At 37.9% G+C, this 26,331-nt stretch overlaps 1 protein-coding gene across 2 annotated transcripts in view; it reads right to left on the bottom strand.

Annotated features, from left to right (window-relative positions):
- The window catches only part of klhl32 (kelch-like family member 32), a 65,807-nt gene extending 41,006 nt beyond the window's left edge, over window positions 1–24,801 (bottom strand). For both annotated transcript variants that reach the window (XM_041793915.1, XM_041793916.1), the window contains exons 1-4: window positions 24,665–24,801; window positions 23,095–23,216; window positions 14,602–14,779; window positions 7,313–7,420 (exon numbers count right to left, since the gene is read on the bottom strand). In XM_041793915.1, the coding sequence (XP_041649849.1) occupies window positions 7,313–7,420; window positions 14,602–14,779; window positions 23,095–23,117 (309 nt within the window). In that variant the 5' untranslated portion in view covers window positions 23,118–23,216; window positions 24,665–24,801. The remainder of the gene's footprint in view (window positions 1–7,312; window positions 7,421–14,601; window positions 14,780–23,094; window positions 23,217–24,664) is intronic.
- Between the last annotated feature and the right edge of the window lie 1,530 nt (window positions 24,802–26,331).

Here is a 26,331-nt window from a genome sequence, read left to right as displayed (position 1 = left end):
ACATATCATGCAATCATTCATGTGTCATTTTATAAGAATAGTCCCCTAAAAAATCCTACTTTCTTAATTTTTGTACATTTTTCTTATTAAATATGAGAATTAAATAAAAATTACCAACCTGCCTTCAATACTAACATTCCTCTTCAATTTGCAATACGAGTCAAAATCATCACAATTGGTTATTTTTTTTCAAAATTGTTCAGCCCTTGCTTACTCTAATATTGTGTTGGTTACAATATATAAAGATTTATTGCTTGCGTTTTTCAGAAAATGCATGAGATGAGGAATGAAACAAACATTTGCATATCAAAAATCGTAATTGCAATTTTTTGTGCTGAATCAAATTATTCAGCCCTAGACTCCCCTTCAAGTATCTTAAGTCATCACAATGGAGTCTAATCATCAAAGACTTTGCACATTTCTCTTTCATTAGAATAAGTTGTTGTTAAACTCGTATTAAGTCTCTCCTGATTGAAATTGTTCTAAGAATACAAACAACTCTTACAGGTATAGATTTTTTGTTGCCTCATACAATGCTTTGCTGAGTTTAAAGAAAAATAAAGCAGCTTCTGTTTATCCTCTTTTTTGAACAAATATGAGCTGGCACGCACCGCACATTGTGTGCATGTGTGACTGCGGTAAAAACATTCTGGTCAGCATTTATGCTTAATCACACACCCTGCTGCATAAATGCACGTTATTTCACTGCCGAATGTGATTGTGTAAACAGTTCATTGGTAGTCATCATGCAACTTGTTCATTGTGAAACATTTTCCTTTGGCTAATGCCATGTAAAAAGATTACCATCACACTTCGCTGATAAGGATTATTTTATTCTCTGAATTCAGCTGCATCTGCACACTCCCATTTATGATGGTAAGGTTTCCTGCCTGGCATGGGCAGACGTCCTGTTAACCACCAGCATAATCATAATGGGCTTGCATAAGCTGAAAGCGGTAAGAACTGGTTCTATTTTCAAGAGTCAATGATGATATATTTAAGAATTAAAAGAGAAGCTGATGCCTATATGCATCATATGCCTGTATATTGCAAACCTTAACACTTACTTAATACATAGATACAGAGGCTAAGGGCAAACAAATAACAGAAACAATTAATTCCTTCTTTTGAACTCAATCAGCAGCTTGGCAGGAAGCAGCAGCAATAAAGGCAACACCAAATAATAACTGCAATAACTCTAAGTGAATGCTCTTCATCTCCTGCTCTCCTCTCAACTCCAGGGGCCCACTACAGTTAGAGCACTTAAACCTCACACAGCTGAAGTCTGTTTTATAACACTGAGGCTGGTAGAGTGTGGGAGTACGGTGAGCTCTTGTGTAAACCCATATTTATCGTAGAAATGACTTGTAAGCCTTTACCTGAAGGAGAGGAAAAAGTCAAAGTCTGGGTTTGACTTAGTTGGAGCTCTTTGCTCTTTATAAAAAAACAGATTTATAGCCTGAAAAAGATCATATTTGTTGGAAAAAAGGAACAGAGCTAGTAAATTTAAAAGTGCGGTTTAACTTACTGTTTTATTCACTGTTAATGTTGCTCAAAGTAGAAATGTCCCTAAAGTTACTGACTGTGTTTAAGTCTGTGAGAATGCAGTGGCTGCACGTCTAATCACTCACACTGCCGGCCTATGACATGTGGCTGAAGGATTTTTAGTAGGTCATTATTTACGGTTTGGGGATAAGCATATTGCCCTCATCTCATCTGCTATCATCTCCTCTGAGCAGACAGGAGCTGAGCCAACCAAAGCAGAGCGGCTTGCAGGCCTGCTGTTGACCTACTTACACTGCCTAACTCACTCACTCTTTTCTCATTTCCACTGTGGAAATAAAATTAGGAGTAATTACAAAGTTCCCGGCCTCCCAGCGTATTGCGTAAGCCGCTGGGCTGCTTACTGGACCGAGCAACACTGGCACTAACGAGGTCAAGGAGGGTTATTAGAGAGATCACACACTCTTATTTTCATGTTGATGGGGAAGGGAGAAAAGGACAGTGACCCCACTCTCATCGCTGACTCACTACTTTAATATAGAAATGTAATAATGGGGTTTCCACTGTATGTGTCTTGAATTTACACTCTGTTTCTCACTAATCTCTTATTAACTTCTGATCATTTTCAGAGGTGTGACCAGATAAAACAAAAAGTGACAAATTTACAGTAAAATTTGAAACAGAACCTACTGATTCCAGTATGAAACCACATCCAAAGGCCTGCTGCAGTAGAAGCTTCTGCTGCTGAGATTAAAGTGGTAATCTGCAAACACCCTGTTTTGATTTATTTATGTGACATATTCAGTCATGATCAAGTGCAACCACTTGTTGTGTTTACAGTTCCAAAATACTTCTTATTCATTGAAGACTGTCTTTTTTGTTGCAACTTGAGTCATATTATCTGCATTTAACCCTTAGAGGAGGTTGTGTGCATTTCATGCACTTTTCATTCTTCATTTTTGATAATTCTGGCTGTGTTCATGAATATGGCACTAATTTTGGCAGGACTGTGTATTTGTATTTGATGTTATTGATGGGGCAGCTCCTACAGAAAGTCTAATTGTCCCATTGAAACCCATTCAAAGGTTTTTTTTTTTTTAATTTCAATTCCATTAATGCATAATACATGCATTATTATATATGGGTGTCTATCAATAGTTGTGTCGATTCAGGCTTTTGCCTTGAAATTGATCATTTTTACTACTCTCCACCAGATGGCGTCATTTTGAAAACGTATGGCATATGGAGAAAAAAAACATGTTCAGCACAAGCAGCAACCTCCGGTCCTCAAAAATGAAGCCAATGCAGAAAAGCAAAAAAATTGCAATACCACGAGTTTCCACTTGAGGCTGGCTGCAGGAACACCGGAAGACTGGTACACATGTTAAAAAGCTGTTTTTTACACTGGAAATAAACTGGTTTACAGCCTGGTTCAAAAAACCAAACACATCTCATTAGCTAATGTCTTTATGTGCTCTCACTGTACAGGTGGTGAATATTTTAGTACCCCAATCGTTTCGATTAAAATATCACTGCAGACTGATTAACATTTGATTGACAGATAGCTCGACAGGCAGAGGCTACCTTTCTGTCAACCATAATGCTAGCTAGCTAGCTGACAGGAAGTTGAGCTTAGTAGACGTGCCGTTAGGTTGATCCAAAGTAAGGTTGAGAGAGCAATTTCAATATGGAAGCTGCCACGGATTGGCTTAAAAAGCTGTTTGCGTCCACTTATTGTAAGCAGACAGCTGATGTCACACAGGCTTTGTCCAATTCTTTTTACAGTCTATGGTTAAACATGCAAAAAAAAAAAAAAAAAAGAAAAAAAGAAAAAGCATTAAAATCAAGGTTGCTGCTAATCATTGACATAAACCAGGCTGTAATAAATAAACACAGAAATTTACTTTGCATGTAGCATATTGAAAATGATTACTTTTTCTGATTTTTTTTTAATCAAAAAACATAGTGCTATCATGACCAAAAATAAACTGTGAGTTAAAAGATTAAAATATTAGAAAAAAAAAGAAAGAATAATTGACATCAATTATTAGGTCAGTGGTAGGTCAAAAAATAGCTCAGTGAAAGTATAAAAAATGTATATATATATATATATATATATATAATTTTTTTTGCTTCCATATGAAAAGCACATTTTTTGTGCTTAGCAGCTTGAGAATGAATATTTGACAATGCACAAAAAATGATCATAAAAAAAATTCAACACACAAAAAAGACTTTGCTGGAAATATATTGACAATAATTTGTTTCTGTATAAGACATGTATAAGACATAGTGGCATCAAGAAAAAAATCACATTCAAAGGGTTACCTTTCGTTAAAGTACTGAATATATAATATCAATAATAAGGTCAGTTGTAGGTGAAAAAAATAGCTTAATAAAATTAGAATAAAATATTAATGTATATATTTCTTAGAGCTATCTGCACTTAGCAGTTTGAGAGTGAGAATGTGAAATTGCACCAAAAAAAAAAAAGGAATACATGAAACTAAATGTTTCTGCTAATAGCCTTAATAACATAATTCAGCACGAAAAAAATACATTGCATGTAGCATATTGAAAATATATTTTTTTCTGTTTTATTTTCATTGAAAAACACTGTGGCATCATGACAAAAAAATGGCATTTAAAGAGTTAAAATCTTTAAAATTAATTAATATTTGACATAAATAATTAGGTCAGTTGTCAATGAAAAGAATTTGCTCAATGAAAGAAAAAAAATATAATGTATAATATTTTTTAGAGCTATCGCGTGAAAAGCACATTTTTTTTGCACTTAGCAGCTTGAGTGTGATTAATATTAAAATGATCCCTGAGGATTAAGAGTAGAATGCTACACAGTTCTGCACGGGTAAAAACTGATATTACTTTTCTTCATATGTTCCAACACTAAAATTAACATGCTAACAAAAGGTCAGTGTGGCTTCATGTGATGCTTTGTTGTTGATTTAACTGTGACAAAATATAGACCTGAAGCTGTTTCAATTAACTTCTTATTTACAAACTGCTTAAACACATGAATGCATCCACAGAACTTATTAAAGTTCACAGCTATCAAGTGGAGAGGGTGATTATGTGTCTCCATTATTGATGACAGAGCCCTCTGCTGCCTAATAAGTAGATTCCCAGCACAGTTATAAATAGTTCCAGAGAATGATGTTAGCATGCAATCTGAGCCTCCTTAATAGGGATGTGTAGAGTGTGTAGGTGCAACCCTCTAAGCCTCTCTGTGTGCCAAACTCATGTAAACACCAATTACACCTGATGAACCTGACTTGTCTGAACACTCTAAATCAGCCACTCAACCATGTTGTTTTTTCTTTTTCATGACAGAGCTGCAGAAAAATAACCGTTAACAAATTATGCAAGATACAGATGAAAGTGTCTTTCAAGTTTCAAAATCCAGTGTAGACATAAGACCGGATTTAGCTGCAAGGGCTGTCTGATTATGGTTTGGTTGAAAGGATGGGAGTCAAGGACAGTTTAAAATGTTGATTAAGTCAGGATGAGTTCTCACTAGCAGCCTTGTGCAGACCCAAATAAAAAGTAAAAAATCATCCAACTTACAACCTCAATTCCAAAAAAGTTGGGCCGTTGTATAAAATGTAAATAAAAACAGAATACTATGATTTGCAAATTTCATAAACCCATATTCTATTTCTCAAAATAGAACGTAAACAACAAATCAAATGTTAAAACTGAGACATTTTGCCATTTAATATAAATATTAGCTCATTTTGTGTTTTATAGCAGCAACACATCTCAAAAATGTAGGGACAGGGCCAGAAGGTAAACATCTTGGAGGTGAGGAGACCAGCAGTTGGAGTTTTGGGAGAGGAATGTTGTCTTATTCTAGTTAGTGGCAAATGGACTTGAGCTTTTCTAAGTCATCTGACCAATCAAAGTGCCATCAGTATTTGCTAATCCCATTCATACTTAACAATAAAGATTTAAACACCACTGACACAGTGGTGGCACAGTGGTGGCACATTGGAGCCAAGTGTCTTGTGTAAGGACGTGACTGCAGGAGCCGGGGATTGAACCCACAACCACCAGTTGCAAGACAACCAACTTCATTCTGATCCACATTCACCCCTTTTTTTCTTTGGACACATACACATATTTTGAATCTAATGCCTGCAACACATTCCAAAAAAGTTGGAACAGGGGCAAAAACACACTGGGCAAGTTGTAGAGTGCTCAGAAGACACCTGGAATATTCCACAGCTAAGTGGTTTCAGACGATATTATCACAAGTGGGTAAAATGACGCATTCCATAATATGATAAACATGTCTTAATAAACATGTCCTACACTGAATTCAGTTCAGCAGCTTGTCTTCATTGTTGAGGATAACAGAATATGCATAGTTTTAAGGTTCATGCACTTTAATTGAGACAATACGAAATGCTAACACAGTAATATTTAACTTTAAACTTAATATTGCCCACTTTGTTGTTGCTCTTGCTGTTGTTTTTCTTACTTTTAATGTAATATTGCTATCTCTTTACTATAAGCCTTCTTGCATTTGTAAGAAAGACTTTTTGCTTTACTCCTGCATAAAACATCACTGCAGTTTTTGTAATGAACTGACAAGTGAGGATTAACTGGTGTTAATCAAACTGCCTAAAACTGCTGATCGAAGCAGTGCTGCTGTTCAGATCAAGTCCTTACCAATAAAGCATAAAGTGCTGCTTATATTGTCCTGATCCCATTTAGAAGTTGAGGGAAATTTTAACATCATGTTGTTAAATTTTTTAACATTATGTAATGCTGGTTGTGACGCCTGGTAAGCCTAGCTTTTGTACCTAACTGCTTAATAGCCTGGTATGATGATGTGATGGAGATTGGTGTTGCTGTAGTGTTTTACCTTGTTCATTGCACAGCTAGCAGGACTCAAGTCCAACCTCTGACTTCTGGTGATTCAAGAAACCTGAAATAATCCAGTATCTTTGCTTTTAGTCTTGCTGGCAGCAGATAGACACTATGATCCATGTGCAGTTTAATGACTACTGCCATCTGCTGGCTTTTACATTAACTGCACCATGGGGGATGTGTTTGTTGAAACTGAAACCTTAGCATTTATGGCCGTATCGATTCTGTAACATCTGCATCGATACCCGTATTGGCATGGTACATGTGATGATATATTGCAATTTTTTACAGCGCAGGACAGCCCTGCAGAGTTACTACTACATGGCTTCACAGTAAAATAATGTGGATACCAGACTGCTCTGCGTGCAGTCCAGACCTGTCTCCCATTGAAAATGTGCATTATAAAGTGCAAATTACAACAAAGGAAATCTCACACTGTTATGCAACTTTATGATGTACATCTAGCAAGAATGGGAAATAATTCAACTTTCCGTACTTGAAGCACCTAAAGACGGGACTATAATTTTGTTGTACTTGTACAATGACAATAAAGATATTCTATTCTATTCTATTCTATTCTATTCTATTCTATTCTATTCTATTCAACAGTTAGTGTCTTCAAACTTCAAATTTTTACAGAGTATTGTCTGAAGAAAGAGTGATGTTACACAGTGGTAAACATGCTCCTATCCCAACCTTTTTTGAGTGTGTTGCAAGCATCAAATTCAGAATGTGTGCATATCATGTCTTGGAGCTATAGTCAGTTGAATATAGGTTGAGTAGGATTTGCAAATCACTGTATCCTGCTTGTATTCACATTTTAAACATTTCCTGGAATCTGGGCTTTCAGATAACATTTGCATCTGCTGATGCAAATTTCTGTGTTTGCTGTGTGGTGGCCACTGCTTTCACTCACCTGTCCGGTGTAGGCGAAGTCCAAAGCATGTTTCAGTCCAACACTGGTCACTCCTTGCAGAGTCACTTCGTCTGCCTCACTCTCCACCATGCACAAGCTAAACATAGCCTGATGATACAAACATGGAAGTTAGCAAAGGGAACACCATGCCATACACTTCATAACAACCTCTAATTGGTTAAAAAAAGGCAACCAAGCATAAAAAACAACAATAAACACCAGTCACCGATGGTTAAATCTATCTAGCTTTGATTCCCTATCCCGTCAGTCTAAATCTGTTGGTTGACTGTATTGTTGTTGCAGGACAAAGCCTGAGAAATTGGCTTTGAATGTATACCTGATAAAAAGAAAGCGATCTCAATCAAAACCTGACAGTTGCAACATCCACAGCCTTTCTCTATTGATTTACGTGCTTTAGCCCCCCCAGGTAAAGCAAGAGCAAGCAGCACATTCAGTACTTTCTGTTACAAAGCCTCTCTTTCTTCCTCTCCTTCAGTTGTGCAAACACACAAACACAAGCACATGTGTGCATACCCCACTCATGAAAAATCAAAGCAGTGTCTGCAGTCTGGCCCTGCTGTGCATGAGTCCAGCTTGCTGCTCGCTAATCAAAGTTATTGACTGGTGTCACACTATGAGGGGATCACAGAGCCATTGATTAGGGCTGTCAAGCAGAGCATAGCAGTAAGGAGGGAAAGACTGACACAAGGGTGATGGGTCAACTGTGGCAATGATTAAGGCCTTCAAGGTGATGATTCACTTGTTTTCTGGCTATGACAGTACAGATAAAAGTATGCTTTTATTTTGAAAGCAGCTACAACTTATAGAGGCGTGGACACCCTTGCCTCAGGATAGGGATCTTGCCAGCTTGAATCTCCTCCTATCATTTTAATCAGTTTCCCCCCACAATAACTCTTCTCAGACGCTGCTATATAGCAACATAAAAAGCATCTAAAGCCCTCAGGCTAGACAGTTAACATAGTGTACATCTCTTTCTGTCATGAAAACAACATCAGTTCTTCTCAGCACTCTTCCACTTTTTCCTGATTCATAGCATCTCTGAACTCTAACCAGGCTAAAATTGCCCCAGGCTTTTCTGCATTGTGAGGGTGATGGCTGATGATGCAGGGGAGACTTGAGGCCACACTGAGTTTTAACCAAAGCGTGCACATCTCTCCTCAGAGCACAGCCTTGTTGATTCACCATTGCACTAATTAAAAATCCACTGGTCCACTGAGCACAGGAAGGCCTGTGGCTAAACCTGGGGTGTAATTGAGGCTAAGCTGTGGATGGTGTGTGCAAGAGTGTGAAACACAAAAAAGTCAGAGACACAAAATGAAGCAAAAAAAAAAAAGACCATGTGAACATGGAGCATGTTCCTCCACATGGGCGTGTGCTTGCATGTGAGTCTCACAGAGGACACACTGAGTGTTAGCAGAGCTGTTCACCTCCAGCTTGAACACTCCTGACCTTGGTGGAGGTGCAGAGGAAGAGCTTGTGATGATGGATGGCTCCTCTGACTTGGGATATAGATCCACTGAAGAGACAAATTAAGCCACAGAGCCACACTCACTGCGGTCCTTTCGCATGAAAGCTGCAGTGGGAGTGCAGCTCTGCAGTATACCTGAGCTGGCAGCAGAATTTATGTGCATACACTGGTTTTGATTATATCAGAGAGGCCTGCCTGACACACCTAGGGTAGAAAAGCAATATTCAGTGATGTTTTTGGTGTCAGAGTCATATTTTAATATTCTCTAGAGGCTTGAGGCCTAATATTTTGTCAAAACAAGATGAAAAATTATTCCTTCGGTGCCTTGGCTGCTGTATTTGAAAACCAATGTTGATATTAGGGGTTTCAAACTGAAACTAGTCCTGATATCAAGTCCATTCACCCATTATTTACAGTGCTGGGAAGTATTTGGACCCTTCCTGATTACTTATTTTTTGCATATTTGTCACACTTAAATGTTTCAGTTCATCAAACACATTTGAGTGTGACACATTTAACCAGAGTTAATATAAAAATGTTGTTTTTATATGATAATGGCATTTATTAATGAAACAAAGCCATCCAAATCTCCCTGGCACCATGTGAAAAAGTATAATACCCCACCTCCTTATTACGCCATGAATGTGGATTAAACATAAATTGTGGAGAGCTGAGTTCAATTTCACCAGCCACACCCAGACCAGAACGTACTTGAACAGAACCTGTCGGACACGGCGAAGTTGTTGCTGTGATTTTTTTTCCCCCTGTACAGCATTCATTTACCAAATCTGACATTTTTTACTTCAAAAATGTTTCCAGATTCAGACCACCTCTCTCAGACTCTGTTGCCAAAAGCCTAATGCATGTATTTATCACCTCCTGTCTGCACAACTGCAATGGAGTCCTGCCTGGGTACCCAGTTAAGCCCTAGACAGGCTCCAGTATGTCTAAAACTCTGCTGGCATGGTTCTCACCTGCAGTACATCACCCCTACACTCACTCTTATTGGCAGCAATATAAGTTTCAAAGCAAGTACAAGTCCCTCCATGGCTTAACCACTCATTACCTGCCAGACGTCCTTCAACTGGCCATACATTCTGCCCTGGAACCTCAGATCCTCAGACACTGGCCTGCTCTCTGTCCCAACATCTGACTCTGTACTAACAGAGAATGAGCCTTCAGGACTACAGCCCTCGCCCTTTGGATATGTGCATTGCTTCTTCTTTAAACTAGCCCCTGCAGTTGTCATTTGATCTCATTCACCAATATCTTCCAAAGATTTTAATCTTTAGAACGTTTCCTTGAGAGACCTATGTAGGATTCATGACACATTTTTAAACTGTTGAATTGTCTCCCCCCAAGTTCTTAAACTGATGCATGTCATGTGCTTGTAAGCTGGAAGAATTTGCAGTTTCTCCTAATTATTATAGAAACACACCACTTTTATGACCATATAAGGGCATAAGACAGGCAGTGTGCAAACACAGAGAGCACACAGTGAGAGGACAAGCAAGATGTCAGTCACATTCAAACTAAAATGAACCACAGGAACTATTGCATTACTCTAATAGCTCTAAAGTAGATAAAGTGCTACTCTTAAATTATATTCTAGCACCAGGACTGGATATTAAATATGAATGATTATTTAATTGAACATTTATTCTATGACCTATCGCTTTAACATGGTGGAACATCTTTTAAAAATATTTAAATGCCTGCATTTATAGCTGGGTTTTATTGTTTTCAAAGAAGCGTCCAACAATGAAGCTCCTACAAAATTAAATTAATAAATCTATAGTCATAGTTTAACATTTTCCAGTGCTGATTAAGCACTGCATTTTAATAAATGACCATATCTAAGTCATGTGTCTGTGCATATTATTTAACTGAATATGTATTAAATTGATAAAAGTGCAGTAAGACAGGGTTACCATTCTAATTATATTGTGTTATTCTTACTCTAGTATATTCAAGGGCTGATGAGTGCAAAATTAGACATTTTATCTAAAATGTTTGTGAGAAAGCTCTGGAGTGTCTTAGCTATTTGCAAATCACAGCTTATGAAAAATTATGGTGAATATCAGAATCTTCTGAAAAACTACGTGAAAGGGTTTTCAGAACAAATATCTTCTTAAGAACAATTGGTGAATAAGGCCCATTATTGCTGTGTCTTTTTTGGCAAAAGACACACACACAAAACTATTTTCAAAGTGAAAACAGATTTCTGCAAAGTCATGTCAATTAAATAAAAATATGCACTGCAAAACAAGTGACTGCACCGATATTCACCCCCTTTAAATCAGTATTTAGTCGGAGTTGTCAGTTATTAATTTTCATTCACTGGTTATAACTCTACAGACATACAGAAATAGTGACTTATTTTCTTTTTTTTATCTATATCATACAATTTTAACAGACCTTTCAATTCATGTTACAAATTTTTTGTTGGATTGAGGTCTGAGCTTTGACTCTGCCACCCCAGAACATTCACCTTGTTGTCATTAAACAATTTCTGTGTAGCTGTCTATGTACACTTTTGGTCATTGTTTTGCTGGAAAATGAATATTCTCCCAAGCCATAGTTCTCTTGCAGACTGAATAAGATTGTCCTCCAGGATGTTTCTATATTCATCAGTCTACAAAGCTTTCTTCCACTTGTCCATGGAGTCTCCCACATGTCTTTGGATGAACTCTAGTCAAGATTTAATGAGTTTTCTTCAACAGAGGTTTTCTCTTTGACACTCTCTTATAAAGCTTTGACTGGTGAAGAACGACAGTTGTTGTATGAAGAGTCTCTCCCATCTCAGCTGCTGAAGCTTTTAACTCCTTCAGAGCAGTCAGGTGTCTTGGTAGCCCCTCTCACTAGTCTTCCTCTTGCTCGATCACTCAGTTTGTGAGGATGGCCTGATCTAGGCAGATTTACACATGTGCCATATTCCTTTCCCCTGAATTATACTTTTCAATAACCTTTTCTCCGAGTTACTTGGAGTGTTCTTTCGTTTCCATGGTGCAATGGTAGCTAGGAATGCCAGTGACTTGACCTTCCAGACACAGGTGTCTTTATACTACCATCACTTGAGACACATTCACTGCCCTCAGGTGGTCCCTATTTCACTAACAGTGAGACTACTAGCAGCGAATGATGCTTTTGCTGGCCTTACCTTACATATTTGTGTTTAATTGACATTACTTTGAAATCTGTTTCTTACATTGACATTAGCAAGGATTTTTTGTTTTGTTTTGTTTTGTTTTTTAACAAAAAGTCAAATTATATTGGCCTTTATTGATTTACAAAATAAATTAAAGGTTAAAACATCCATGGGGATGAATACTTTTATGGGCACTGTGTTTTTATTATTTTTACTCCAACATTGTCTATAGCTCTGTATAAAATTAGGTAAATTAGAAGGAGCAAACAACCCCTTCTGCATAATAGCACAGGTTAGCTTTCATGTCTGCACTCGGGCACTCTCTCCTAAAAGAGGCCAAGCTGACCAGCATGTCCTGTGGCTAATATACTTGCATTAGACAAGCACCTCGTACAACCCCACTTCAAAAATACTGAACTACCACTTTAAAACCAAAACAGAGTGCCTTGTAGCACATATTTTACAAACAGCATGAAATTTCTCTTAGACAATAATAGCTTTCGAAGTGAATTCCGGCCTCACTGTGGGTCTCACAGACATAATATTTCTGCATGACAAAGAAACCAAGGAAGGTTGTGTGTGTGTCTGTGTGCATGCTTGTGTTTTGTGTGGGTGCTTTCCCTGTGGGTGGTGTGGTCGCTGGTGTTACTGTGCTGGCCGTGTCTCACTGAGCTGTCCAGACATCTTAGCAAAGTGACGGTATTGGAAGAGGCGGATGACACATTCAGTAAAAAGTTTCAGGTAAACAACTCACGCTTGGTCAGGTATTTCATTACAGTCACTCATGTCTGCTGGGCTAGATAATGTGTTATAATCACTGCTTCGTGTGTGTCAGAGTGTGAAAGAGAGATGCAGAGAGAGAGAGAGGGAGAGAGAACACAGTCACTATTCACAACACAAGGAACCTTCATCTTCTCAGTAAATGAACTAAATGAAACCCAGCAGTGGAGTCAGATGACAAACTGAAGATAATGTTGTTAAGCCCCTACGGAGGACCAGGAGAGCAGAGTGAGTTTTCTTGCTTACTGTAGCAGGCTGATCTAATAATCTGAGCGCTGGAAAACAGTGTTGCTAAGCTCAGATGGGACATGAAAGCGCAACGTTTAAAAGTGGAGCTGAAGAACAATAGGAGAACAAAAGTGAAGAGGATGAACAAAAAAGAGGAGAGTAGTGTGACTCGCCCACCCTCTCCTCTATGTTGAAAAAAGCAAAAATAACATCCACACAGACATATACACACAGGAGGAATAATCCCCTGGAAACTTAGACATATTTAATCTGCCTCTCATTTTCAAGAGGGATTAATTTCTACTTCCTCATCTGTTCGGCGTCCCTAAATCAAATCTCATCTGTGCCCTTTTCCCTGTGCAGCCATCTCCTGTCTGGCTGCTTAAAAGTGTAACTAAGGCTACATCTGTGGCTTAGCTGGAATGTGACTGGAGCCTCGGCAAGCGACCATGCGAGAGCAAAAACAAGAGCTCAAGGGCAGTAGTGGAATAGTGAAGGATGATCTGCTGGAGCAGTTTTAATCTAGACCAAAGAGCTGTCAGTGCATCTGATTTTTATCATATGCAAACAGTAAACATGATAAAACATCCTGCTGTGCATCGAATACCGAGTATCTCCAGGATATAGCAGCATGAAACATCCTTGAGTAGACATTTAGAACATTCTGTGACTATGCTAATGCAAGTTAGCAGGGTAAGACAGGTTTAGTAGCAGTCTGAACAATCTAGCAGCCCTACAGAGGCTTATGTAACCGATTATTGTCACTTCTGTCACATCATCAGCAAGCCTCACTGTATGACTAATATCTGCTTTTAATAGCAGTAAAACGACAAAAATGGGCTTGAGGTTAGGGCTGCTTGATTATGGCAAAGTCATAATGAGGATTATTTTGACTCACTGAGATCACAATTATCTTTTGTACCAATTTATGCAACCAACGACCCCAAACGGGATAAGCAGCGTAGATAATAGATGGATGGACCAATTTGTGCATGAATCACAAATGATAAAATACATTTCATTTGTTGCCGTGGGGTCAGCCTAGCTACTTAGCAAAATCTGCAAGTTATTTTGCATAGTTCCTAGTCTAACCTCTAATTTCCACAGAGAGCGACTGCGATCTGCCGGCGAATCGTACTGCGGAGCACATCACTCCCTCTCTAGTCCATCAGAGCATTTCCACAGCCAGCGCTCCAGACCAGCAGCAGCACGTCCCTGGAGCGCCACTTCACTCCACTTCATTCGAGATACGCTGCAGGTCTATTCTCAGCGCCAGCCACAGCCAAACTGCCTAAAAACCCTAAACTCCAAAAAAAGGAGGTCACAGGCGTAGAATATCCGGTTCTTTCGCAATGCAACACACTGCAAGGACTACTGGTTGGAAATCATCACTCTATCAACATTACGCTTTGGCAGTTTTCTCATGGGTGAGACTCACATACTCAGCTCTGCTGCTCATCCCACAAATGCATGTTCCTTACAAATGTGGCACCATCTAAGAGAAATAAACAGGCTTTCCAATGCTATATGATGTATTACCAAGAAGCAGTGTTACAACAAAGAAATAATCTACCAAACTCAAATGTCTTACTTGTCATGCTAAGTTTACTGTACATTCAGGCATGCATTAAGTCCACAACTCACCCTAAAGTAATCGCTGCAAGCCGCCAGGACGGCTTTGTGGGCGTGGAACTTCTGCTCACCAGCGACCAGGGTGACGTCACACAGCAAGCCATCTTTTCTCTGCTGGTTCAGGGCAGAGAGAACTGAGTCCTGGTGGGTCTTTGACTGACAGAGCCTCTGTCCTGTCAGCATCTCCCTGCTGCAACAGACACAAAACATACCAAGACTTTAATGTCATCAGCCCTTGGAAAATCAAATCCCTGTTGGAATGAAAACAAACTGTGAGGACAAGTTGGAAGAATTATGGCATTTTCTTTGGTCAGCGAGATTTCTTTGAGAGTATGGTGTGAATACAGGTCACAGTATGTTTAGTCCTGCTGGTATCATTGACCATGTAAAGTGTTGTCTTAAGTAGGGGTAGACTAATTATCGTCCTGGCTGATAATTGAGGCTGATAATTGGCATTTAGCCAATTATGAGCATTGGCATTTTATTAGATCGATAACTGATTAAAAAATAATTCTCTTAAAAGAGATAGACGAGATAAGTCTTCCACTCTGGCATTTTCACTCTCCACAGTCTCACCTAATGTCACTCCTACAACAGCATCTGATTGGTTAGATGTCACACAACTGCCAGCCAATCAAAACTGAGGCTGGGCACTGTGCACTGACACAGGGAGTGTGCTGCTGCTGTGTTTGATATAGCTAATGCTCATGTTTTTTTTTCCCTTTCCTTTTTTCCTTCCTTTCATGCATTTTTCTTTTTTTTAGCACATTTTTTGTCATAATAAATTTGTAGTAATTCAAAATATCTGTTAATGGTCTCATGAACTACTAACCAACTGTATTGATTTTACTGAAAAAACAATATTGATCAACCCTAAGTCGTGATATGATAAATAACAGATGTTTTTGAGGCTTTTATGTGTTCAGCAATGTTCAGGTAAAATATTATGTTTCATCTGGTTTAAATTAGGTAAGAGGGATCATTTTCTTTCTTTCTTGTATATTATTATATGAAGAAATACAGGAAGTTATTCAAAATAGATCCAGTGAGTATCTATATGCTTGAATATAAGCTATTAATCTCTCAATTAAAAAACTGTATTTTCATTAATTTTGACTTTAAGTCTAGATCATCTAAGGTGTTCACTATATAAGAAAGAATATATGGTATGCAATAGGCAATATTTTGCAACACTATATAAAGTGTGATAAATAAACTAATACTGAAGAATCTATATTTGCCTATATTATCTATATTATCTACATTAGCCCTTAAGGCTCCTTGCCCAACCAGTCTTGAACTTACGTCACTCATGCAGCTTGAAACGTGACCTGCAATCACCTCTAAGAGCCTTTAGACTCACACTCAAGGTTTAAATCTTATGCCCTATCATTTTATTTTGGATAGCTGGAGCACGTTTTCATTATGAGTTGGATATGCATATGCAAGATATGCCACATGGATGCAAAATATTATGTCAGTAGTACTAGTTTGAGGTCATTTTTAATGCAAACTTTGATCATTTTCATAATATGTCTGGTTGGAAGGGTCTTTTTACTACTAGTGCATAGGTCTGTAACAAATATACCCCTTTAGGAATCCATACTGAATTGGCTAAAATCAAATCATGAATCCAATCGAATCGGACAACCAATGGCAATACCCAGCCCTATTAGCTATAGCTAACTGCAACATGATTCTCATGAATCCAAAATAAATCAAGTATCACAGCTAATTTGACTACAGTTACTCTGAGGATAGGTGACAGCTTGTGTTTTACCTCACTGCATGAAAATGTTAACCTTGCAAAGCTGATTCTAAGTCTGACATCTGATCTTGCAAGGCTTTGAGCTAAAATGACATTGTCACACAGTGCCATTAGAGGAAAAAAGGTGGTAGCTAACTTCAGGTAGTGTTTAGCTGAAGTGGCTGCAAGCCTGTAAACAATGGTGGCCGGTAAAGAGATGAGTGTGAGTGCAGCTATAGTGGCAGTTTTATTAGAAACAGCCAATATTTTTGTGTTAAGAGCCAAGATCATACTGAAAGTGACATGACAGAAAGACTGTCTTTAACAAGGGTTTAATTTACCAACCTGCTCCACTTGTAACGATGAATATCATGCTGCATGTTGAGCTCTACTAATGTAGTTTACTTCTCAGGAGTGGTGCATGCTTTGTACTTTTCTTCTCTGTTTGGCTCTTCATGAATGTGACAGACAGATCGTGGTCAGGTCATGCTTTAAATGTTATTTTCATAAACACTGTCTATGGGGAGTTGGCCAGATGGATGTGGAATATAATTGATACAATGTCAACGTGCTTCGTAATGAAGTCTTTTTCTCTTTGACTGCAATGAATTGAGACCTTTATGTTAAAAGCTTTTATTGCAGTAATGATAAAATGACAATTCACTGTGCAACTATAATTAAAATATTGATAATTCCTGCCATACAACATAAACAGGGGCCGGATTCGGGATTCAGGTCTAACCTGAGGGCCTAACAGGGTCAACATTTAACTGTAAACTGTCAACCTCATTTTCACCAGTAATAAAATATTAAAAAAAACAGCACTGATGATAAATCATTTGGAAACTCAAAAAAGTAAAAATGATATATTTAAAGGCTCAATTCTGAAATAAAAATTACAATTTATTAGTTCAAAAGATCAGAACACGATATTCACAATAGAAAAACAATGTTTTCACAGAGCAAATATATGCAGAGAAAGTTGAAATCATAAGTTTGAAAGGTAAAAATATAGGATCAAATTTAAAATTATGGGTTTAAGAGTCAAAATATGACTTAAAATTCAAAATTGGGAGTCTAGAGGTCAAGATATGATAGAAAAAGTAAAACATATTCTTATAAAATGTCAAAATACGAGAACAAAAATTGAAATCATGTTTTTAAAAGTCAAAATATGGGATTAAAAAGCCAAAGCAAGGAGTTGAAAAGGTCAAAATATGACTTAAAAATTTAAAATTGGGAATCTAAAAGATGAAAATGTGACATATGAAGTCCAAATTATGAGTTGAAAAGGTCAAAGTATGAAACTGAAAGTCAAAATCGTAAGTTTGAGTCATAATCTTGAGATGCAAAATTGAAAAAAGGGAAAAAAAAAACCACAAATTTATTTCTGTCCCCACTATCTGACTTTTTATGAAATCTTACTTACTCTTTACTTTTAGATTTTTATGGCTTAACAGGGCCAGTTACAATACAAATATGATATGATCTTGTGGGCCGGATATAATCGTTCCACAGGCCCGAATTGGCCCCTGGGCCTTGAGTTTGACACCTGTGCTTTAGATCTTTACACTGTGAGTAAACAAAGAGCCCTTATAACACTGAACTCTAGAGAGATAGGGATGAACAGCTGATCACCCTCCCATTAGGGAAAAATGCCAAGTGCTATGATGATCATTAGTGTAATACTTTGACTGAAGATTGATGCAAACAACCCAACTATATCCTGGAAACCGAGGAATCTAAGATGGTTAACATGCATTACATCAATCAAGAGCCAAAATGAGCTTTTGCCAGAGGCAGCATGTTCCCATTAAAGAATTAGCCTTTGGCTCAGAGATCTAACGAGTGAAGGCTTTCCTGTGTTTTTGTTTTTTAACAAGATGTACAATAAAAGTTAATGTTCATTATCTTTTTTATATATTGAAATTGTGTGGAAATGCAAGTCAATATACTAATATGATGTGCTTATTTTACAAATCTAAGTTTCTAAAAAGCCTATAAAGACACTGCCCATCATTTTTTCTCAATCAGTTCTCTATGGTTGAAGCAACATGACTACAGAACACATCTCAGAGATTGTCTCTGACTAGATGACTGATGGTCTTAGTGACTGACTGCCTATGTGCTGTGTATCCTTGTAGCACCAAATATACCCCGTCCCTAAGCCCCCCCCCCACCTCAGTCCCTCTGCTCGTGTACCCATCCATCAGCAGCCTGCCACCCTGTCCATCCAAATCCATCTCTGTCCACTTAAGTCATGGCAGTCAGTCTAAATGCTGCTGTCTGCCAGGAGGTTAGCTCTGTCACCTTCATGGTGATGGGGTGTAAGACAGGGGAAATAATGTGCGTGTGTGTGCAGTGGGTGCGTGTGCGCTGCTGGCCAGAGGTGTTAGGAACGATGAGTCAGGCTGTTTGTTGGTTGTTGGACTCTGCCAGGGGGAAGAACCAAGGGAGAAAAGGACAAAATTGCCGTGCTGGATGAGAGGGAAGGGAAATTACAGGATTTTACGATTCAAGGGTTTCAGAAAGTTGAAACGCATGAGGATTAGTGAGGAAGAGAAGCCTTAGGTGCACTTCATGGTTATGAATTTAGGAAAAAAATGTCATGCAATAATAAATATTTACAGCTGTGGAAGATGTTTCATTAAAGGACAGTGATGGAGCAGTGCTGCATGGTTAGTTTTGCCACAATGCAACCAATTAAGGCTGAGCAATAAATCCAAATTTGATTACATATTACATCACAGCACTAAAACTTTTCAAATGTTCAAATGTTTGTCAAAATACAAGTTTAATACTTTCTTTTTGCGGCAGAGATATTCTGCTCTACACCAGGGCTTCTCAAACTTTTCAGCCTGCAACCCCAAAATGAAGGTGCCAGAGTCTGTGGACCCCCACAGCACCTGGAGGTGGTTGAAGCATAGTTGAACACAGCCATGAATATATTGAATAGTCATGTGCAGACTTACATTTTAAGGATGTTTTTAAACATTACTTTGATTTGAACTTATTTTGCTTGGATATTTTTATTAAAATCGATAAAATAAAAGTAAATAATAGAATAAAAAAACACTTTAAAATATTCTTTATTTTGTAAGGCATCTGGAGATACCCTCTCAGTGTTTTAAGACCCCCATGTTGAGAACCACTGCTTTACACAACATGCAAACCTTTAAGCGGCATTTTTTATAGTTTCCCCTTAAAAATCCTACTTTTCTTTCTTTATTTTTGTACATGGTTTTCTCATTAAAAACAAGATTTACCTAAAAAAATCATATTTCCCTTAAATACAACAAATCATTTCAAATTTGCAATGTGAGTCAAAACAACTGCAACGAGATATCTTTACAAAGTTGTCAGCACCCCACTAAAATGAGATGTTCATCTCAAGGGAGCTATCCAGAAAAAACTATTTGTTGCAAAATACATAAGATGAAGATCTTAGAAAATAACTGCACATTAAATTACAATCGCAAGATTAGAAAAATAATTGCAATCACATCATTTTTCCAAATCATTCATCCCTAAAACCAATGACTCACTTGCCTGACTCTCCATGCTGAAGTCTTCCAGGTCATCCTCCTCATTTGTATGAAATTCTTGTAACTAAGAGAATGTGTTCCCTAAGCTTAAGCTAAAACTATACCGTTTAAAGTTGTGATGATCTCTCATTAATCTGGTCTGTAACAGAAGAAGGCATAGACTAACTGTTTTCACAGGTCGGGTATTACCTCCAACTGTAAGTGTCTGTTTTGAAGCCGCTATTGTTCTCTGCCAGAGTATTTTGTTAATAAAACAAGAAGCCACAAAAGTTAAAGGTGAGTAAAATGCTGCAGGGAAGCTTTAAAATAGAAGACAGGTCCTTATTTTAAAAAAATAAAATAAAAAAACATTTTTATTGAGTACAAAAAAAAGCCAAATCTAGCAATAAATAAACCTCAAATTTTCTCAGAGATGCACAATAATATCAGCATGATATCAGTATCAGCAGAGATGTAGATATTTACAACTGATAGAGTGCATTCATAATGTATTAGATGTATTTATTTATTTAGGGACAAAGTTTCTGAAGGACAACCATCACTGCAAACTCTCCACTGATCAGGGCTTTACAGAGGAGTGACTAGAAGAAAGCCTCTCCTCAGTGTAAAATAGCCACTTGGTTTTTGTTCGGACTTTTTTGCAAACTCTAAACAGGCTTTCATGTGGCTTTCACGATTTTTTTTGCATTTGAATCTTCCATACAGTACTCCAGTCAGTGCAAAAGATTTTTATGTTGTCTTCCCCAGATCTGTGCCTTGTAACAATCCTGTCTCTTAGCTCTGCAGGCAGTTCCTTTTGACCATGGCTTAGTTTTTGTTCTGATATGCATTGACAGCAGTGAGGCCTTCTATAGAGAGGTGTTTGCCTTTACAAATCATGTCCAATAAACTTAATTTGCCACAGGTGGTCTCCAATTAAGGGGAAGGAACATCTCAGCAAAGATGAAGAGAAATGGGATGGGAGGAAACTGAGCTAAACCTCAGCTGTTGTTGCAAAGGGTCTGACTATTTATATGAAAAGATGTTTTGGTTTTTCCTTTTTTATATAAATTTTCAACCATTTCAAAAAGGGGTATTGAGTGTAGATGAATGAGAATAAAAATGAATTTCAGCCAGGAACACTCTCATCACACATTTTACCATTTTATTGCAAAATGGATCTATGGTTTTACTTGGCAGAGAAGGCTCTGCTCAGAAGATGCTCCCTGGGTTAGTCAAGCAGCATGCTTTGACTTTCCAGGAAGTACATAACTAGAAACCCCTGTATGAATGGATACATTAATGACAATACGTACTGAATACAATCAAATTAGTTCAAAAGCAATTTATAGTAGCATGAATCTCAATATGAGGGTGCAACCAGCTTTATGCTATAAAGGAGGAGGCTGGGGTGGAGGAGGTTAAGTATTGCCAGCAGCAGCAGTTTGGTGCATCAGCATTAATGCAAGCAGGGGTTAGTGAGAAGTTTGACATATCTAAATGCACCGATGTGTTGAGAGACAGAGCTGTGATTGGCTGTGGGAGCTGGGAGGTCATAATTGAGACTGGGTGGTTGTATGACTACCGTGTCCTGCATGAACAAACGCTGAGTTTCATTTTATCAACTACTGCATCAGGCTGCAACATAACAAAATTTGAAGAAAGTCTGAATACTTTGTGAATGCCCTTTTTTCACCTGAAGATATCAGTCTATATCTGCTGTAAATATTGACCATATTAATAAATAAGTTTGCGAAGTTTAAGGCTGAACCAACAGACCTACAGTGCTTAACAAATTTATTAGACCACCCTAACCCTAACCAAAGTAAGGTTTATGCGACAGCTGCCCTAAATTAACAGCATTGGTAATTACCAAAACCATTTTTTATGTTTCTGCAATGGTTAATACATCAATATGTAGAACCTCTTTAACCCAAATGATATTTTTAATGCTAAAATATCATTATTATTGTTATCCATGAATTTTCAAATTTACTGATTTACAAAAAAACTGAACAAATAGTCAAGCACAGTAATATTTCTTGATTAATATGTCATTTATAGTCATTTACTGGCATTCCAAAAAAGAAAAATGAGTTTTAGTGGTTGAATGTTATGCTTGATTCATGTCTGACTTCTCAGAGAAGCCCAGTTTGAAATTCCTCATTCCTGTTCAAAATGGTAAAACGTGGAGAGCTCACTGAAAATGAAAGAGTCCACATTAAAGCACTTCATGATGCTAGATGGTCTTTAAGACAAATGTGACAGGTGGTCTAATAAACTTGTTAAGAACTGTACATTTGCTGAAGTTTGTTTCTTTCTTTATCCTTTAACTTCAAAGTGTATTTGAGGGATGAAAATAAATAAATAAATGAATTAAAGGCTCAAAATCCGAGATAAAAAAGTAAACTTTATAAGTCCTAAAGGTCAAAATACAAAATTAAAAGTTAAAATAAGGTTTTAAAAGGCAAATATATGAGATAGAGACTTAAAATCAGGATTCTAAAGGTCAAGATATGAGATAAAATACAAAATCAAGAGTTTGAAAGGTCAAAATAGAAGACAAAATTCAAATTTGTGACTCTAAAAGGTCAAAATATGAGATATAATTCTAGATCAGGAGTTTAAAAAGTTAAAATATGGGATTAAAAGTCAAAGTTAGGAGTTAAAAAGGTCACGATATGATTTAAAATAAAAAATTGTGAACCCAAAAGGTCACAATATGGGAGAAAATGTCAAAATTATACATTCAAAAGGTCAAAATATGAAACAAAAATTATAAATCTTTAATTTAGGTCATAATCTTGGGATGCAAAATAAAAATAGGAAATGTAAACACATATGAATTTCTTTCTTTCATTCCTGACTATTTCTACTCTCTACTTTTTCAGATTTTAATGACTTAACAAGGTCTATTTTTTGTTTTCTGTAGTATTAAATATTCAGGACCTTCTACTGCCCACAACCGATAACATAAGAAATAGCCTCTGCAGCCTGCACACTACAAACTCCATAATCAAGCTTTATTGAGCAACACATTGATCCTCAAGGCTCTTTCTTCAGCTAAATCGACCAGTTGTTTCTCAGAACCAAGCAGAAGAGGCTCTTTTCCAATGTTTGTTGTTATAGTCACAGCATATCTGAGCTGCTACAAAGGATTGTTAGCTGTCTGTGTCAGGAGCCTTGGGCGTGCATGCACATGTGCAGTATGAATGGACGGACCAGGCCACTTACCTGAGGCTGGGTTCAGAAGGCATGCCCCTGTACAAAGGAAGAGGAGGTGGTGGAGGAGTTGGAGAGGGGATGATATGTGGCTCCTGAGGACTGTAGTCTCCTCGCTGGGAACATACATCAGCCTAATAGGACAGAGCAGCATGTCAGCTTTACTCAGTCCATCCCCTTGACCCAGCTACACTGTGACAGCCTCCTGCCCAATGTGTGAAAGGATGCAACCACACATCAAGCTTACTGCTGACTTCTCTGCACTTTCACTGCTTATGACTTTGACCATTTCTGTTCTCTCAGGGTCCTTTCATACAGCTACAACACGGCCGGAGTGACAGCCACTGGCAGCTTTACCTCGGAGAAAGGAATCAACAAGCTCAGCAATTCTCAAGACAAGCAGGGAGTCCAAATTACACTTAGTCCCTCTGGTGTAGCTACAACCTTGACATAATGTGCGACACACCTGAATCTGATATCCTTCAGCCTCCTGCTAGATAATACCCAGCAGCACAAGAGGGGAATAGAGGTCAGCGAGGATGCACTCTGAAACCCAAGCTGCTTCAGATTCTCAGATCCAAATAGTACACACTCACTATACAGTAAGTCGCCTCAGGTGCTCTCACACTTCATTGAAGGGAGCCTGCGTAAATGTGTGGTTCACCTTAAGTGTAGGCAGGAGGACTGAGTGCACCACAATCTGCTCTTGAGTGAAGTCCCAGTGAGATCTAGTTATCGATCTGATCATGAGTGACCTTCAGACGGATGGCTACTGGCAAGTGCTGTTGACGGATGAGGGCGAAGGCAGCTTATCCAGTACAAAACAACCCCAAAACACAGCCACACATGCTATGGACATGCCCTTCATTAAAAAAAAAAAAAAAAATGATTAACACTGATGAGGATTTAGTGTAGAATGAAATCAAGCTGGGAATGTGTGCCTGTGAAATCAAATCAGGAGTGCAGATCAGGGCTGCAATAAAATCTCACTGTCTGTTGGTGATGTCTACCTTTTACCCCTCTCTGCTTTCTGGTGTATCCTGAACAAAGGTTGATTATGATTCTTTTTCTACTGATATGTTCAAACAATAAGTTTCCATCGATCTGGCCTCAAAAGAAACATTTTAGGAGTGAGGATAGGGTATATTTATGTTCATAATCGTATCAAGTAGACCATTGTTCCCTGTAAAACATAATAATCTCCAGAGAAAACAGCGACCACAGTAGTAAATACTTTCTTTTACGCACAAAACGCAAATAGGATTCACCTACTAACATGCAGTAAGGACAGGAGTAGGATGGTTTTGGTTGGCAGATAAGCAGTCACCATTAGTGCATTAACTGTCACTTTCCAAAAGCTCCCGGCTGTCAAAAGGTCTCCTAGCAACAGGCCAGCGCCTCGGTTCAGAAACTATGAGGACGGAGCCTCCTCCACCTCCTCCGTACGAGCGCAATAATCCTGTTGCATCCATCACAGTGCGCACTCAGATAATCCACTCCTAATTCAATTTAGAGCTATTTGCGGTTTTGTGGGAATTGTATTTACCTCTCTCCTGTCTAAATTTGTAACAAGCTCACGCACCTCATATGAATGTGTTGTGAGTCGGTCCCGTCCCCACTTGCGGCGCCTCCTTAATAAATGTCATTTGATGTCTGAGGTGGGTCTCTGGTAGCCAGCATCGGCGATGAGAAGAAAGAGGAGAGAACAGATGCGCTCAGCTCTCGCGGACACTTTGGTGGTTTCACTGTAGCACCTAAATTGTTACATTATAACCCCGCCTCTCCACAGCGGTCACATGGATGTGGGCACAGAGGGGACACAGCGCCTCCCTGTGGATCTTCGAGAAAAGGCAAACTATGTGGAAGATTGATTTTTCGTCATTTACCTGACTGAAGGTGCCGGTAAGGATACCAGGGGCCCTCGAAGAGGTGCAGAAAAGTGTCCTAGTGTGATAAATGTATATCTTTACTGCTACACCGCGCTGCTCGTCCGATGGATGACTGGTTCTGAAAAATTAACTCTAATGATTTAAAGCTACTACCATCATTTACAATGCTATGAACATCCACAGTCACATGCTTGGTGTTATAGGGGAGATAGGGGCAATTGTAACATACTCAGTCCTGCCATAAGAGGCAAGCTGATATGACACTTTGCACATGCTCAGTAGGATTCAGTCTCAGACCGTTGAAAATAAGCAAGGTCCTTTCAACAGTGAAGCAATTTCAAACGGAAGGGATATTCTAAAATTGCCTGCATAATTTTGTGATGCTGTTAATGTTATATGGTATGAAATTTACATTACTATATTTCAACTAGGACCCATTTTTATCTACAACCTGTTATTACCTACCATGTATATATATATATATTTATACATACAGTGCTTACCAAATTTATTATACCACCCTAACCCTAACCAAAATAAGGTTTATGCCACAGCTGCCCTAAATTAACAGCATTGGTAATTACCAAATCATTTTATATGTTTCTGCAATGGTTAATACACCAATATGTAGAAGCTTTTTAACCCAAATGATACTTTTACCAATTTTTACCAATGTTGTTAATTTAAGGCAGCTGTGGCATAAACCTTACTTTGAGTGGTGGTCTAAAAAATTTGTTAAGCACTATATATATATATATATATATATATATAGTATTACACAAACTTCTACACAGAAGTGAAAGAAGTGAAAGTTCTAACCAAATTAACAATTTTAAATTTGCAATTAAAAATTCTACTGTAACAAAATCTTGAAAAAAAATTAAAAACAGAAAAAAAACAACTTTGCAGAAGAACACATAATGACCTATATACATTTTAGAGTAAAAATAAGTTTTAGCTGGTTCAAACTCTTGTAATTTTTTTATATGTACAAGTCAGTGTGCATTGATAATATATTTGCATGATGTGCAAACACTGCAAGAATGCTGGCGTCAATAGTTCTTACACAATATTTGAACAAATGAAATGTTTTCGGCCATCTTAAGGGGTTTGGTTTGTGAAACATGACCAAAAAAGAAAAATGAACAATTATTTTCCTTTGAGTAAAGTGTCCTTTTTTGTTTAAGTAAACATGCAAATTTAGTGTAACATTGCTTTATTGTCATTTGGTTACCAGATGTCCATTAAAAGTCTCCAAATGGATATTTTAAAGACTGCATGGACATTTCTGTACAAAAAAAACATTGCTAAACAGCCCTCTTTAGTTTAGTTTTTTTTTTTTACGTCAAATTACAAATGT

Source organism: Cheilinus undulatus, linkage group 8, assembly GCF_018320785.1.
Source record: "Cheilinus undulatus linkage group 8, ASM1832078v1, whole genome shotgun sequence".
Taxonomy (NCBI): domain Eukaryota; kingdom Metazoa; phylum Chordata; class Actinopteri; order Labriformes; family Labridae; genus Cheilinus; species Cheilinus undulatus.
This window is presented reverse-complemented; position numbering and strand designations above follow the sequence as displayed.